This window comes from Myiozetetes cayanensis, unplaced genomic scaffold (assembly GCF_022539395.1).
Source record: "Myiozetetes cayanensis isolate MyiCay16 unplaced genomic scaffold, myiCay2020 scf12, whole genome shotgun sequence".
NCBI lineage: Eukaryota > Metazoa > Chordata > Aves > Passeriformes > Tyrannidae > Myiozetetes > Myiozetetes cayanensis.
The window spans coordinates 30,036,299-30,050,235 of NW_026086826.1; the positions used below are offsets into that span (position 1 = coordinate 30,036,299).

The 13,937-nt window shown below is 44.9% G+C and overlaps 1 protein-coding gene across 1 annotated transcript in view; it reads left to right on the forward strand.

Annotated features, from left to right (window-relative positions):
• The window catches only part of TPR (translocated promoter region, nuclear basket protein), a 32,287-nt gene that overhangs the window by 17,750 nt on the left and 600 nt on the right, over window positions 1-13,937 (forward strand). Inside the window, 21 exon segments of the mRNA XM_050306841.1 lie at window positions 124-254; window positions 609-819; window positions 961-1,107; window positions 1,484-1,682; window positions 2,350-2,555; window positions 3,095-3,156; window positions 3,609-3,817; window positions 4,062-4,334; window positions 5,094-5,242; window positions 6,067-6,150; window positions 6,463-6,663; window positions 7,010-7,141; window positions 7,655-7,745; window positions 8,214-8,395; window positions 8,899-8,967; window positions 9,740-9,834; window positions 10,453-10,559; window positions 11,225-11,320; window positions 11,464-11,620; window positions 12,336-12,454; window positions 13,309-13,407. Of these exon segments, the coding sequence (XP_050162798.1) occupies window positions 124-254; window positions 609-819; window positions 961-1,107; window positions 1,484-1,682; window positions 2,350-2,555; window positions 3,095-3,156; window positions 3,609-3,817; window positions 4,062-4,334; window positions 5,094-5,242; window positions 6,067-6,150; window positions 6,463-6,663; window positions 7,010-7,141; window positions 7,655-7,745; window positions 8,214-8,395; window positions 8,899-8,967; window positions 9,740-9,834; window positions 10,453-10,559; window positions 11,225-11,320; window positions 11,464-11,620; window positions 12,336-12,454; window positions 13,309-13,407 (3,019 nt within the window).

The following is a 13,937-nucleotide window of genomic DNA, read 5'->3' on the forward strand; positions in this document are numbered from 1 at the left end:
GCAGCTTCAGGATTGGCTATTCCGTATCAAAATGCAAAAGCAGCAGCTTCATTCAAAGAGGTATTCTGGCTATAACTGTCTAATCACCTTATGAACAAGGAAACTGTTTTCTCACCCTTCCAGCATTTGTTGAGTCAGCAGAAGGACACGGACCTCGAAGAGTATCGAAAGCTGCTCTCGGAGAAGGAGGCAAATGCCAAGCGTGTCCAGCAGATGAGTGAAGAAACAGGCAGGCTCAAAGCAGAAGTAGCCAGGTGTGGTATTAGTCAATTCATAAAAGATTTTGTGCAAAGCAAAGTATTTTAATTAAAGCTGTGTGTGGAAGTGTGATTTCTTAACTGTCTCCATGTAACTGTGAATCCTTCTGTGTTCGTACTGTAGCTTGATCTTAAGCAGGTAGAAGGAAGTGAGAGTTGTTTTGGAAGCTGTCATTTAGCTGAATTTATTCTAAACTATTGTAGAATTGTTTCTATTCTGTACTGCAGAATCCTAGAAAACATAAGTCACTACAGATAATGCCTGTGATATTGCATTAATCAGCAATATTGAAATGTGTATATGATTTCAAGCATCTCATTTGCATCTTCCTCTGACTTCTTGTTACTTAGAACTAATGCATCCTTGACTACAAGCCAGAATCTCGTTCAGAGCCTGAAGGAGGAAGTAACTAAAACCAGAACAGAAAAGGATACTTTGCAGAAAGAGCTGGATGCTAAAGTGGCTGACATACAAGAAAAAGTGAAAACTATAACACAGGTCAAGAAAATTGGGCGCAGGTACAAGACTCAGTATGAGGAGCTGAAAGCACAGCACGATAAGGTAGGCACAGCTGAACTTTGGCCTTCATTGGAGTTCCTGGGGCTTGCCCAGCACTTTTAAACCTGGCCCACAAAAGCATCTTGTGAGATCAGTGGCAGTGATCAGATGGTCCCTTTAGCCTGGTACCTTGATGCCTTTCAGATGGTCGCCGAAGCGTCAACTCAGCCTCTGGTGGAACAACAAGAAGACCAAGTTTCTGCCCAGGAAGTGCAAGAGCTGAAGGACACTCTCAGTCAAGCTGAAGTGAAGACAAAGAACTTGGAGACCCAGGTTGAAAGCTTACAAAAGGTAGGAACAGAACAGTGAGTGATTTCAGAGCACTGTACTCCAATCAGTCGAAAATGTGTAATGGTGAAGAAGGTGAGGGGGTTTTCTGTGTGCACACAGAAATATGTGAAGTGACCTATTGTGCCTCTGCCTTGTTGGGAAAGACAGACCTTAAACCTGCTTTCCATCCTATCTCTGGTGTGTCTCCCGTTATTTCTCAGAATAAATAAGCTGTTGCATTCAGGGAGGACTGGACTCCCCAGTTATTCGTTAGAAGCCTTTGAGCCTTAATCCAGTGGCCAGCTAATACTGGATCCTGGGAGCTTGCTGGGGTTTATATTTGCTGGAAAGCTGGTTGTGGCCAACAGCTGCAATCTCTCTCTCTCTCTCTCTTTAGACCATAGCAGAAAAGGAGACTGAAGTTAGAAATCTTCAGGAGCAGATAATGCAGCTACAGTCAGAACTGGCCCGTTTTCATCAAGATCTGCAAGAGAAGACTACACAGGAGGAACAGCTCAGGCAACAAATCACTGAGAAGGAGGAGAAAACCAGGAAGACCTTGCTTGCAGCCAAGCAGAAAATTGCACAGTTAGCTGGTATTGTAATTTTTTTTTTTCTGTCTTTAGGGATTTTTGATTATTCCTGTGGAAAAACCTTTAGGCAGGATGCTTGGGAAAATATGGCCTACTTCAGATTTTAATGGAAAATGTTTTCTAGATTAGGTGTTACAGGAATTGTTCTAAAACTGAAGTTTTTCAGGGGATGATTAAAGTATATAACTAACTGTACACTGGAGGTAAAAAAAGCTTTTTGCTTACTTTTGGCCAGCCAACATGATAACCTCATTTTTCAACCTTCTGTTGATTTAGAGCAGATTGACCCTATTAAATAAATATAATGGCCACTCAGCTAATTCTCCCCTTCCCTAAATGTGCAGGTCCAAAACACATTGCCTCCTCTGGTTTTAGTTGTCATTGAGGGGAATGATGGTGTAAGAGCATGTTGAAAACACCTTTTTCTTTTGTGTACAACACAGAAGTACACCACCTTGTACTTCTTTATTTAAATACATATTTGTTACACATTTTTATATCTTGTAATTAAATAGAAAAGTGGCATGTGAGAGTGTAACTGCCTCTGAGAGCTCCCTTGATAGCTTAACATGAAGGTTTCAAAATCCCTCAGTGCCACAGTGAAACACCAGCTATTCCACAGGCAGACTGGGTCACAGTGACAGCACTGAGTCCTTCCCTCCTCCCCCAGGTACGAAAGAGCAGCTGACAAAGGAGAATGAGGAGTGGAAGCAGAAGAGCAGCTCTCTGGAGGAGCAGAAGACGGAGCTGGAGGTGCGGATGAGTGCGCTGAAGTCGCAGTACGAGGGGCGGATCTGCCGCCTGGAGAGGGAGCTCCGGGAGCAGCAGGAGCGGCACCACGAGCAGCGGGATGAGCCCCCCGAGTCCACCAACAAGGTACCCAGCCCTGAGGGCACTGTGGGAGCAGCCAGAGCACCCCTGTCCAGCTAGGCTTGGTCATCAGGCTGGGCTCTGTTCAGGTTTCTCCGTTCCCTGGTTTTGGAAACGCACAGGCTGGTTTTGGTGAGGGTTCAGAACCTACTTTAAAACTTGTTTCTCGCCATAATCACAGGTCCCAGTGCTAACAAGCAGATGGTTCTCTTATTAACTGAATTGGGCAAGGAGCTGTTTGCACTCTGCTCTCTATTTTTGCCTTTTACTCATACACTCAGTATAATGGGTTCTGGCTGCCATTATCTCAGAGGCTCAGAAGATACCTGAGAAATTACTGATTCAGTTTAAAGACTTGGTATGACTGGTGTGGTTTGCTTTGGAGAACTTGGTTTTGCAATAATCATGGGGTCTGCCCAGGTAAAGGTCCAGCAGGCATTTCTCTAACAGACCTGTTAGCAGAGAGATCTGCTGCTCAGGTGTTTCCAGCTTACTCACTCTGGTTCATGTGTATTAACATGGTACTTGTGTTTCTTACCTGGCAGGTCCCAGAACAGCAGAGGCAAATCTCACTCAAGTCCACTCCAGCTTCAGGTGAAAGAGGAATGTGAGTTCAGGGCTTTGGGGGTTTGCAGAGTTTCCATCATTGATATTTCTTAGTTCTGTCTTTATGTAGTTGCTCTTTTTATTAAACCATAGTTTTCTTGAATTTCATGGCTTCTCATGAGTTTTCTTAAGCAGCTGAAGATACTGATTGACATATGTTCTTCCTGTTTCTCAGCTACATCTAATCAATACAGCTTTTAAACGTTGATGTATCATATAAACCACGAGGAACATGGTTTCTGGGAAGCATAAAAGATTTTTTAAAATGTCTTCAGACATTCCTGAAGTTATACAGCTTTGATTGTTACCTTTAACCTTTTTGGTTTTGGGGAGGATCTTCCTTGTGCAAGAATCTCAAACCTGAGAAACAGACTATGAGAATGTATTTACATTTGGTTTATTTAAAATCTGCTTTCTGCAGCACCATGGTGAAACTAACCTCCTGTTTTTCAGTGCTAGCACTTCAGATCCCCCAACAGCAAACATTAAACCAACTCCTGTCGTGTCAACTCCCAGCAAAGTGACAGCTGCTGCCATAGCTGGGAATAAGTCTACTCCGAGGGCCAGCATCCGTCCAATGGTCACTCCTGCTACAGTCACCAACCCCACCACTACCCCTACAGCCACAGTTATGCCCACAACACAGGTGGAGACTCAGGAAGGTGAGCTTTTTAAGGATCTACAGTACTCACAAATGCTGCCTTTGCCCCGAAATGTGGTGGTTGTTAGTTTGGAAGCGCCTCACGTAATGTCACTGTCCCGCAGCAATTTGAGTGTTTCATCACCACTTGTGTCGCAGCAGAGTTCCTGGCTCCTCAGCTGAAGATGTGTGTGAGCAGTGTTAATTCATCTGCAGAACCCTGACTGTGCTAAGTGAGAGGTGCTGAGTGTGCTCTTGCCTTGCAGCCATGCAGTCGGAGGGGCCCGTGGAGCACGTCCCCGTCTTCGGCAGTGCCAGCGGCTCCGTGCGCTCCACCAGCCCCAACGTGCAGACGTCCCTGTCGCAGCCCCTCCTGACGGTGCAGCAGCAGACACAGGCCACGGCCTTCGTGCAGCCCACGCAGCAGAGCCACCCCCAGATCGAGCCTGCTGCCCAGGAGCCCTCCCCTGCCATCGTGGAGGTCGTGCAGAGCTCCCAGATCGAGCGGCCCTCCACCTCCACGGCGGTGTTCGGCACAGGTCGGTGGGGGTTGTGGGCCTGCCTTTCAGAGTAGTTCCTCTAAAGTAGCTCCAGTTGAACCTGTGGCAAACCAGGCCTCACTTCAGTTTGGGTTTTTTCCCCCCCTCCCTTAGTTTACTGCACATTTTAAGAATTTCTGAGTTGAGGCTCCTTTCTTGAAGCATCTGAAATGCTGTTGGCACTGCATTCCTTAGAGTAGAGAATAAACCTTATGTGTGTGTTTGTTTATTCAGGGCAGCTTTGGGGTTAATTCATTAAACCTTGCCTCTGTTTCCATGGCACTGTGGGAGCAAGGTTCGTTTTAGGAGCCACGAGTAAGCTACTTAAGCCTGAATGTAAAATACAGAGGAGGACTCTAAAGCTGCTCACTGTGACACACTGTGGCACATCTGTTTGTTCTGTGTAATGCAAGTAGAACATTTGTTCCCCAAAAATACCCTTTTGCAAACTCAGTTTTTTGTTTTGCAGAATATCAGTTAAACTTTTAGGTCTGTGTGTCCAAAGCAAAGATGTTGGAAGAAATATTTGAGCTGTACCCTGAAGTTTACATTTGGGGTCAGTTAGGATGTGAATGTAGGTCCAAGAGTAACTAAAAGGGCTGATGTTTTCATGGCCTAGGAAACAGCGCAGTGTGATTCTGATTCCACTTGTTATCATTCAGTGCAGAAATAGAGGTGATATTCCAGAGGAAAATACCAAATTTCATCTTCAGGTTTGTACATTTGTTGTTCTGAAAATAACTGAGAGGCTCTTTAAAGTTTCAGCCACCCCGAGTTCTTCGCTGTCCAAACGTTCCCGAGAGGAGGAGGAGGACAACACTGTGGAGAACTCAGAGCAGATCTCTGAGGAAACAGTGGATGCACCTACTTCAAAGAAACTGAGAATCATGCAGAGAGTTGGACCTGAGGTTTGCAAAAACATAAAATGCTACTGCTTAACCTGCCCCTTTGGAGGACTTTAATGGGAAAGCAAGTGTATTGCTTAAGAGCAAGGCAGTTAATTCTTAATCTGACTTCCTAATCTACTGGGGAGAAAAAGCGTTTGTGTCTCGTATCTTAAAAGGTAGAGGTTATTCCAGCTGCAATGAATGATGCAAATCCTAATACACTGTAGGAAGAGAGAGGGCCATATCCTAATATTGAGGAGGAAGAAGGTAAAGCTTATTTCAGTGTGGGCTGCAAGGTCTTCATCTACAGTTATTCCAGTGGGTACCTGAGGAGATGAAAGTAAAGATATGTTGCTGGAAAAGCTTACAGAAGATGCCTGTGAATATTGGTGTGAGGAATTGGGATGTCCTGTGGAAAAGGGATGAACTTGAGACAGAACCTTACAGCAGGCAACTCATGAACAGTCTTAGAGAAGACAAAGACGTTTTATTAACTCTGCAAAAGGGATGCTGCAAAGGAGAGAAAGATTGTGGCAGAACATTATCACCTAATTAGCTGAGAGGCTGGAGATGGAATGGGAAATCTTGAGGGTTCCTTTTTGGTCCAGAAAAGATTGAGAGTCCCTGAGGTCCAGCAGAGTGGAATGGGGATATTGGATCTCTCCAGTGCAGAGGAGTAGGATGTTGGATAGAGGCAGAGTAAGGAAGAGCAGGAAAATGTCACCCATGTTCTTTGTGGGAAAAGATGATTTATTTTATAGAAGTAAAAAAAAAATCTCCAACATGTTAAAGAACCTTTAGGGTTAATGATGTGTTTTAAACAAGAAAAATGTTTGTTCTTTCAGGAGGAAGTGACAGCAGAAGAGAGCACTGATGGAGAGGTGGAAGCACAAACCTACAATCAGGACTCACAGGACTCCATTGGAGAAGTAAGCGTGTCTGAAAAGAAAAGACCTTCAGCAGAGATAGCCATCTTCCCCCCATAACCACCTGTTTTTAGAAGTGAAATCTCAATTTGATCCTTCAGGTTTCCTGTGGAAACCACTTACAGCCTTTTGAAGTTTAGACTTGCACTATTGAGTTGCTGGCAGACAAATTGCCTTGTGTCCTGTCTTTGGTCACTTGCTGAGAAACAGCAATAGTGGGTGTTTCTCCTCTAAGCATCAGGATCTGGTTCACTTTTTGTCGTGTGTGTTGCATTTTGTTTTGTTTGTTGGGGTAACCCCTTTGATCCTTGGCAGGGAGTTACCCAGGGAGAGTACACTGCCATGGAGGACAGTGAGGAGACTTCCCAGTCCATCCCCATAGATCTGGGATCTCTTCAGTCAGATCAGCAGAACACTTCCTCATCTCAGGATGGGCAGTCCAAGAGAGATGATGTCATTGTGATTGATAGTGACGATGAAGATGATGATGATGAAGAAAATGAAGGGGAGCAGGAGGTATGTATATCATGGAAATAGTTCATGAACCACTTTTTGATTTTGTCCTTGATCAGATGTGAAGCTCACCAGGCAGGACTAGATGAATCAGAATACTTTTTGACTGTATAGTCTGTATGCATGTGGAGTGAACTTGCAGTGTTTTAAGAACATCTGCTCATTCACCTTGGGGTGTTTTTTTTTTTTGCCTGCCTTTATCTTGACCCTCAAGTTTTCCATCTTCTTTCCTACCCCTGTCCCTGTTGAGGAGGGAGTGGCTGGGTGGGTGTTGATCTGTGCTCCACATTCAACACACTCCAGTACCCTTTCTGCACTTCCTCCCAGCTCTTTTATTGTCTTACCTTAGGACTATGATGATGAGGAAGAGGAAGACGAGGACGATGATGAGGACGCAGGGATGGGAGATGAAGGTGATGACAGTAATGAAGGAACTGGCAGTGCTGATGGTAACGATGGATATGAGGCAGATGATGCTGAGGTGAGACTTGTACCTTCCTTTACAGCCTGGTAAATTGTTTTGCCTTGAATCAGTGTTGTGATGCTTCTGAACAGATGGGAATGCTTGGAAGAGAAAACCCTGCTATGAATTAGTCCCCGAAAACCCTGGGTGTTACTGGGTGAAAGTCATTTCTTATAAATGGTGTTTTCACAAAAAAAATCGATTTTGAATGTTTAAGAGGACTGAACGAAAATGCAAGATGCAGGAGCCAGCAGAAAGTAGTGTAGTTTCCAAGCTGGTTAGCTTTTAAGAAGCTGGATGTTTCATTGTCTGTTATTATGAGATAATGATGGATCCACTCTTATGTTCCTGAAATCTTGTAGAGTTGTATATATTTACCTAATTTTGTAGATATTTACAGAAATGTTTTAAGATTGTTGTATATTTGACTTTGTTCACTTTCTGAATACTTTTGTGCTGCTTTTATAAATCTGTTTTGCACCCTATGATTTGTTAAGTGCTATATCTTACTGTGCTTGTGTGTGTTTTTAGGGTGCTGATGGTACAGATCCTGGAACAGAGACTGAGGAGAGCATGGGAGGAGCTGAAAGCAACCAGAGGGCAGCAGATTCCCAAAACAGTGGTATGGTTATTCCATGTTTCTTCACAGTCTGTGCATGTAAGGGGAAATATAGAAGCTATTTTGCATGTGGTAAAACACTTAATGAGACACTTAAAAGGAAGAATGTAAGGTAAAATACTAAAGGCCACTTTAATTTGAAATGTAGATTCTTTTGAAATGTGGTTTCTGGGTTTATTCTAATGCCTTTGAAAACCCTGCGAGCTCTGGTTGCTGTGGAAACCTAATGGGTCAGTAGATTAACCTCTCTCTAAACAGCACCTGAATAATTAATGGTTTTGTTTCAGTGCTGTTTTTGTAACTGGCACAAACCCTCTTGTCAGTGATTTTAGGTACCAGTACTGAACTGTCCTTGCTGCTGCAAGGGAAGAAGAACCATGTTAACGTGTGTAGCCGAATGTGAAGATTTGCCTTCGTGTTTTTGACTCAGTCTGTAGGGCCCAGGTTTACCCCTCTGTACCTGTGTTTTAGGAGAAGGGAGCACGAGTGCTGCAGAGTCCACCTTTCCTCACGAGAGCCCCAGGGAGCAGCAGCCATCCTCTGCCTCCGAGAGACAGCCCCCGGCCCCCCAGTCCCCCCGCAGGCCTCCCCACCCGCTGCCCCCACGGCTCACCATCCACGCCCCTCCCCAGGAGCTGGGGCCCCCAGTCCAGGTAGGAACCTATGGGTTTTGTGAATTAAAACATCACAACAGGAACTCTGCAAAAATGTCCTGACTGAAATGATCCTTTGCCATTAACCAGTGCTGAGGCTTGGGAGTCACAGTATTTCTGTGGGCAAGTTTTCTGTCCTCAGTACAAAGTTGAGTAAAATACCACTGTAATTTACCCAGGATTTACACATAATCCCCCAGAGGGTGGTTGGCACTGCCCAGGCTCCCCAGGGCAGTGGGCACAGCCCCAAGGCTGCCAGAGCTCCAGGAGGGTTTGGACAACGCTCTGAGGGACAGGGTGGGATTGTTGGGGTGTCTGTGCAGGGCCAGGGGTTGGACCTGATTATCCCTGTGGGTCCCTTCCAGCTCAGGATATTCTGGGATTCCATGGTAATCGTTGCACTTACTCATTTAGCTGCCATCCTTGGCTCAGCTTGAACACTTGTGTGTCAGTAGCATTCCAGGACAGCACTGACACTCCTTCATTTTTTCTCTCCTGTGAAGAGGATCCAGATGACTCGCAGGCAGTCGGTGGGGCGAGGCCTTCAGCTGACCCCTGGGATAGGTGGGATGGTGAGTGTAATAAAGTCTACTGCTAAAAACCTGCTTTGAGGAGCATTCCTAACCCTGGGGTTTGTTCTGGTTTTTACTGAAGTGCAGCTGCTGACTGAGGTGTCTTTTCTGAGATCAAAGGCATCAGCTCAGAGATTTTGTTTCTGCTGGACTTGCATAGCCCTGTCCCTGGATTTGTGCTTGGAACTGGCCTAAAAACCAACTGCCCTTGGCCTGGACAGTGACTGAGCACTTGGGAGGGCCTTTTGGGGGTACTTGGGAGAGAAAGGTTCAAAAGATTCAGGAGGGAGGTGCAGGGAATGCCTGGTGAGGGCAGGGGGAGCTGAGGCTGCTGGCAGTGCAGGAGCAAAGGACAGAAGGGAACAGGTAATTTATTCACAGGGGGGAAATCCCCTGTGCCAGGGACCTCACAGCAGCCTGTGCTGAGACAAACAATTCCTGCCTGTTTAGGAATGAGTCACCCTAAGATTGCTTTGCAGTGGCACTTCAATGGTAGGATGACCTCATGGAATAGATGGCTAAAAAATCTTTGGGAAGATGGGTGCCCTGCAATTTACGGGGCCTATTTTGGTTTAGTTTGGCTGTGTTTTATCAACTGTAAGGACCATCTTTACAACTAGCTCAGATTTAGATGTCTGAAATCAGACAAGAATTTTGTTAGAGCTGAATCTGTCTTTGTTTTGTTGGACTATGTGGAAAAATCAACCTTTAACTCAGCTGGTAGAAAGTGGAAACACATTGTAGGCTCTCATATCAGCCTCTTTTCTTCCAGCAGCAGCACTTCTTTGATGATGAGGACAGAACAGTTCCAAGCACACCAACTCTTGTAGTTCCACATCGGACTGATGGATTTGCAGAAGCCATTCAGTAAGTAGATTAAATTTAAAAAAAAGCTTTTCTTTATTCTGTTTTTCAGTGGAATGAAAATAAATTCAAATTAAATGAACTTGTGATTGGCTAAAACATGCTAATAGTATGATAGAAAGTCATTGTTTGGATTGGATTGTGTGTCATAGAACTGATCATCAAATTAGGAGGTGGATAATCTCCAGCATATTAAGTGTATTAAGTCAGTAATTTAGTGACTTAAGAAGAGATTAAACAAAAGAAAGTTCCATCTAATTTCCTTCCTCAGTCTTCTCCCCTCCCCATTAATGCTACCAATAAAAGTAGGAAAAGTTACCTCCGTTTTTGATTTTGGGATGTTCTGGACACATTCAGGAATCCAGTTAAAATTGTGAGACTTCATAGGATGGATATGTAAAGAATATTCTCTTCAGGACTGTTCTGATTTTGGATGCATTCCAAGTAATTTCAGAAGCTGACTGTTATTCATTTAGCAGTAGTTAGCTGGTTTTTATGGGCAGGAAGAATTCATTTTCTCTCATGCATAATTTGCTCTCTTGGTTTGGTCAGAAAGTTGTCTTCCCCTCTGCCCTGATCACTGGGGAAGTTGCAGAATTCCTTAAATGTTTCTTTTGGCAGCTCCCCCCAGGTGGCTGGAGTTCCTCGGTTCAGGTTTGGACCCCCTGAAGATATGCCCCAGACCAGCTCCAGTCACTCGGATCTGGGTCAGCTTGCATCCCAAGGAGGTAAACCAGCTCTGGGCTTCCTTTTCCATGGATCTTGGAGGGAAAAAGATATAATTCAGTCAAAAAACCCACAGTTCTACCTCGGGAAATTGTTCAAGTGTGGAAACCAGCAACTCTTAAATAATTGTCAGCAGAGGGAGACTTAACAGGAAGTGAAAAGAAGTTTCCTTCAAGCTGCAAAATTTCTACTTGTATTACGATTTTAAAATGAAATGAAATATTGAAGGAATGGGCTTTAACTTTAATCTTGGTTGTAGCTTTCCTGTACTAAAAGAACAGGGGAAAACAGCAAAAGCAAAGCAATCTTTGGGATATATCCTCACCTGCTGAAGTGTCCAGGCAATGTGTCTGTTGTCCTTGTCCCGATTCAGTCCCTTTCCTCTGTTCCTGTTGACATGGCACATACACTGCTCCTTGAAGAAAGCTCATGCAAAATGATGGCATAAGAACAGGATGAAAGTAAAACAAAAATCAGTAATATTTTCCTCAAGGTTTTACCTTTCCATAAAATATAATCAGCTCTGACATTAAGTCAATAAAACTTTTAAAATCTCCGTATGTAAGGACGAATTGCTGGATTTCATCAGCTGTACGGGGGAAGCCGTCAATTCATCTGGGTTTTAGCTGGTTGTTTTGGTGATTGTCACTGACCCCCTGTGTTGCAGGTTTAGGGATGTATGAAACCCCACTGTTCCTTGCTCACGAGGAGGAGTCTGGGGGCCGCAGCGTCCCCACAACCCCCTTACAAGTAGCAGCACCAGGTGAGTGGCAGGAGGTTTGCAGAGCCAAGGAGAGGCTGCAAACCTCGACTGCCCAGCAGATACCGCAGTTCCAGTAGTCCTGGAAGTGTTCCCGTGGGCTGTGAGCAGGGCAGGGGTCTCACAGGCTGTGTCTCCCCGAGCAGTGACGGTGTTCACGGAGAGCGCCTCGGCCGACGCGTCAGAACACGCGTCCCAGTCCGTGCCCATGGTCACCACGTCCACCGGCAGCCTGTCCACCACCACCGAGCCTGGCGCTGCAGATGATGGGGACGAGGTGTTTGCAGAGGCAGAATCTGAAGGGTGAGCTACAACTCGTTTGTTCACCAGCACTTATGACATGTTTGTGGTGATGATTTGCCTGTGGGTCACTGTCAGTTTAACCTGTTCTGGTAGGAAGGGCAGCTCAAGCAGCATTCAGTAATCTCTGAAGCAGTAGAATCTGACCTTTTCATCCAAAACCAAAGGTTTTCTTCTGATTTTCTCCTGATTTAACAAAGCTCATATAAAAGTCACAAAAATAAAATTAAAAAAAATATATTTCTATATTTTTTTAAGAATGCAGAGGGATCTGCAGTGTTCAAAACTGATGGTAAAGGGCCAAGCTGAAGGATCAGGGTTTGCTGAATAAAGGCTGAAGCATTCCTGTATAATACAGAAAATCACTCCTCATTCAAAGCACAGATATATGATGAAGTCAGTTAAGACAGTGCAGGTACAAAAATGTAGCAATGGGGGGAATACAAATTTTATAGACAAATGATTTTGTCCTCCATTTTATGAGTGCAGTTTTTAATATTTCCAGTAATTACTGTGTTTTGTATTATGATCAAATGCATTACAGATCTAAAAGGGGACAGTTTCTCATTTTATACCATATTTTACTTTTGATTTTCATTGAATCCTTGTGTTCCAAGACAATCCTTTTTTTCTCCAAGAGAGTGCCTTTTTTTTGCTGAGCATTTTGAAACTCTGTGAATACACTTGAATTGTTTTCCTCCCCCTCCTTCTCTCCTAGCATTACTTCAGAAGCAGGTCTAGAAATTGATAGCCAGCAAGAAGAAGAATCTGTCCAGGCATCTGATGAGTCAGATCTTCCTTCAACTAGTCAGGATCCTCCTTCGAGTTCATCTGCAGGTACAGCATAATTGTTGGGAAGAGCTGTTTTGTTCCCAGGTGTGGGAGCCTCTCTGTGCAGCAGCAGGGTTGGTAGCCAAGATACACAAAGGAAGATAAAGCTCTTGGAATCACAGGCTCCTGCAATGATTGGGGTTGGAAGGGATCTGAAAACCCTTCCAGTTCCCGTGGGCAAGGACAACTTCCATCAGACCAGATTGCTCCAAGGACACTCCCAGGGATCCAGGGGCAGCCACAGCTTCTCTGGGCACCCTGTGCCAGGGCCTGCCCACCCTCCCAGGGAACAATCCCTTCCCAGTATCCCACCCAACCCTGCCCTGTGGCAGTGGGAAGCCAGTCCCCTTGTCTCCCCAGGCCCATGTCCAGAGTCTCTCTCCAGCTCTCCTGGAGCCCCTTTAGGCACTGGAAGGAGCTGTAAGGTCTCCCTGAATTCTCTTGGAGCAGGATCATGCTTTGATGCCTATAAATTCTGTACTTTGGCAGAGCAGTTTTCCCTGGACTGCAGTACCTGGAGTAGGCCAAGTAAGAATAACGCTTCAGGGAGCAGAAGTTACTGATGCTTTGCTGATTTATCCACTGCTATGTTTGATGTCAGCTTTAAAACTATTTTTCCTTCAATTAAAAAAGTAAAGTAAATGATGGAGTTACCAATTTACCCCCTAGCACAGGTAACAAAAGAAGTCCCAAACTTACTTGTCTTCATGCTTTTATTTGTATCGGAGGACGTGTCAATGAAATGAGGAGGCGCCTTCATAATTCTAATGTAAATTAGAGAGCGTAGCTCCTCTCAAACCACATAAACATTGAGAGCCCACCAGGCACAGACCTCCTTTCTGCATCCCCCCTCTCCACAGACACGAGCAGCACCCAGCCCAAGTCCCTGCGCCGCGTGCGGCTGCAGCCCCCCACGCTGAGGACGGGGGTCCGAGGGCGCCAGTTCAACAGGCAGAGGGGTAAGTGCCTCTGGGGCCCCACGCGCTCTTAGGGCTTCCTTGCTGTGGCACCATCTGCAGCACTGCTGTCTGGGCTGTGTTTGTGACACACTGAACCGTGCCCTGCCCTGGCTTCTGGGACGGGACCCTCAGAGCTCTCGTTTGCTTGGAATGTCCGAGCAGTTTTTAGACAGGCAAATAAATAAACTTTCTTCTTCTCTGGAGTTTGGTTCTTAGCAGTGCAGAGAAAGGAAAGGACAAACTTCCAGGCTTTTAGAGAAGGTTTCAAAAATCTCGTTAGGACAGAAGTCTGGAAATCTTTGGGTTTAGTTACAGAGCGGGTCCCATTTGGTACATCAAGAGTTCCAGTTATGACCTCACTGTGTCCTATACTGATTAAAAACAAAGCTTCTGGAAGTATCAAGGATTTTTATAGTGCAAAATAGAGCTCAACCACAACAACACATTCTTGTTTGCAACTTCTGTATTAAGAAAATCCTTAGATGAATTGTATTCCATTTGTCATTATTTTAACATTGGAGAAGACTCAA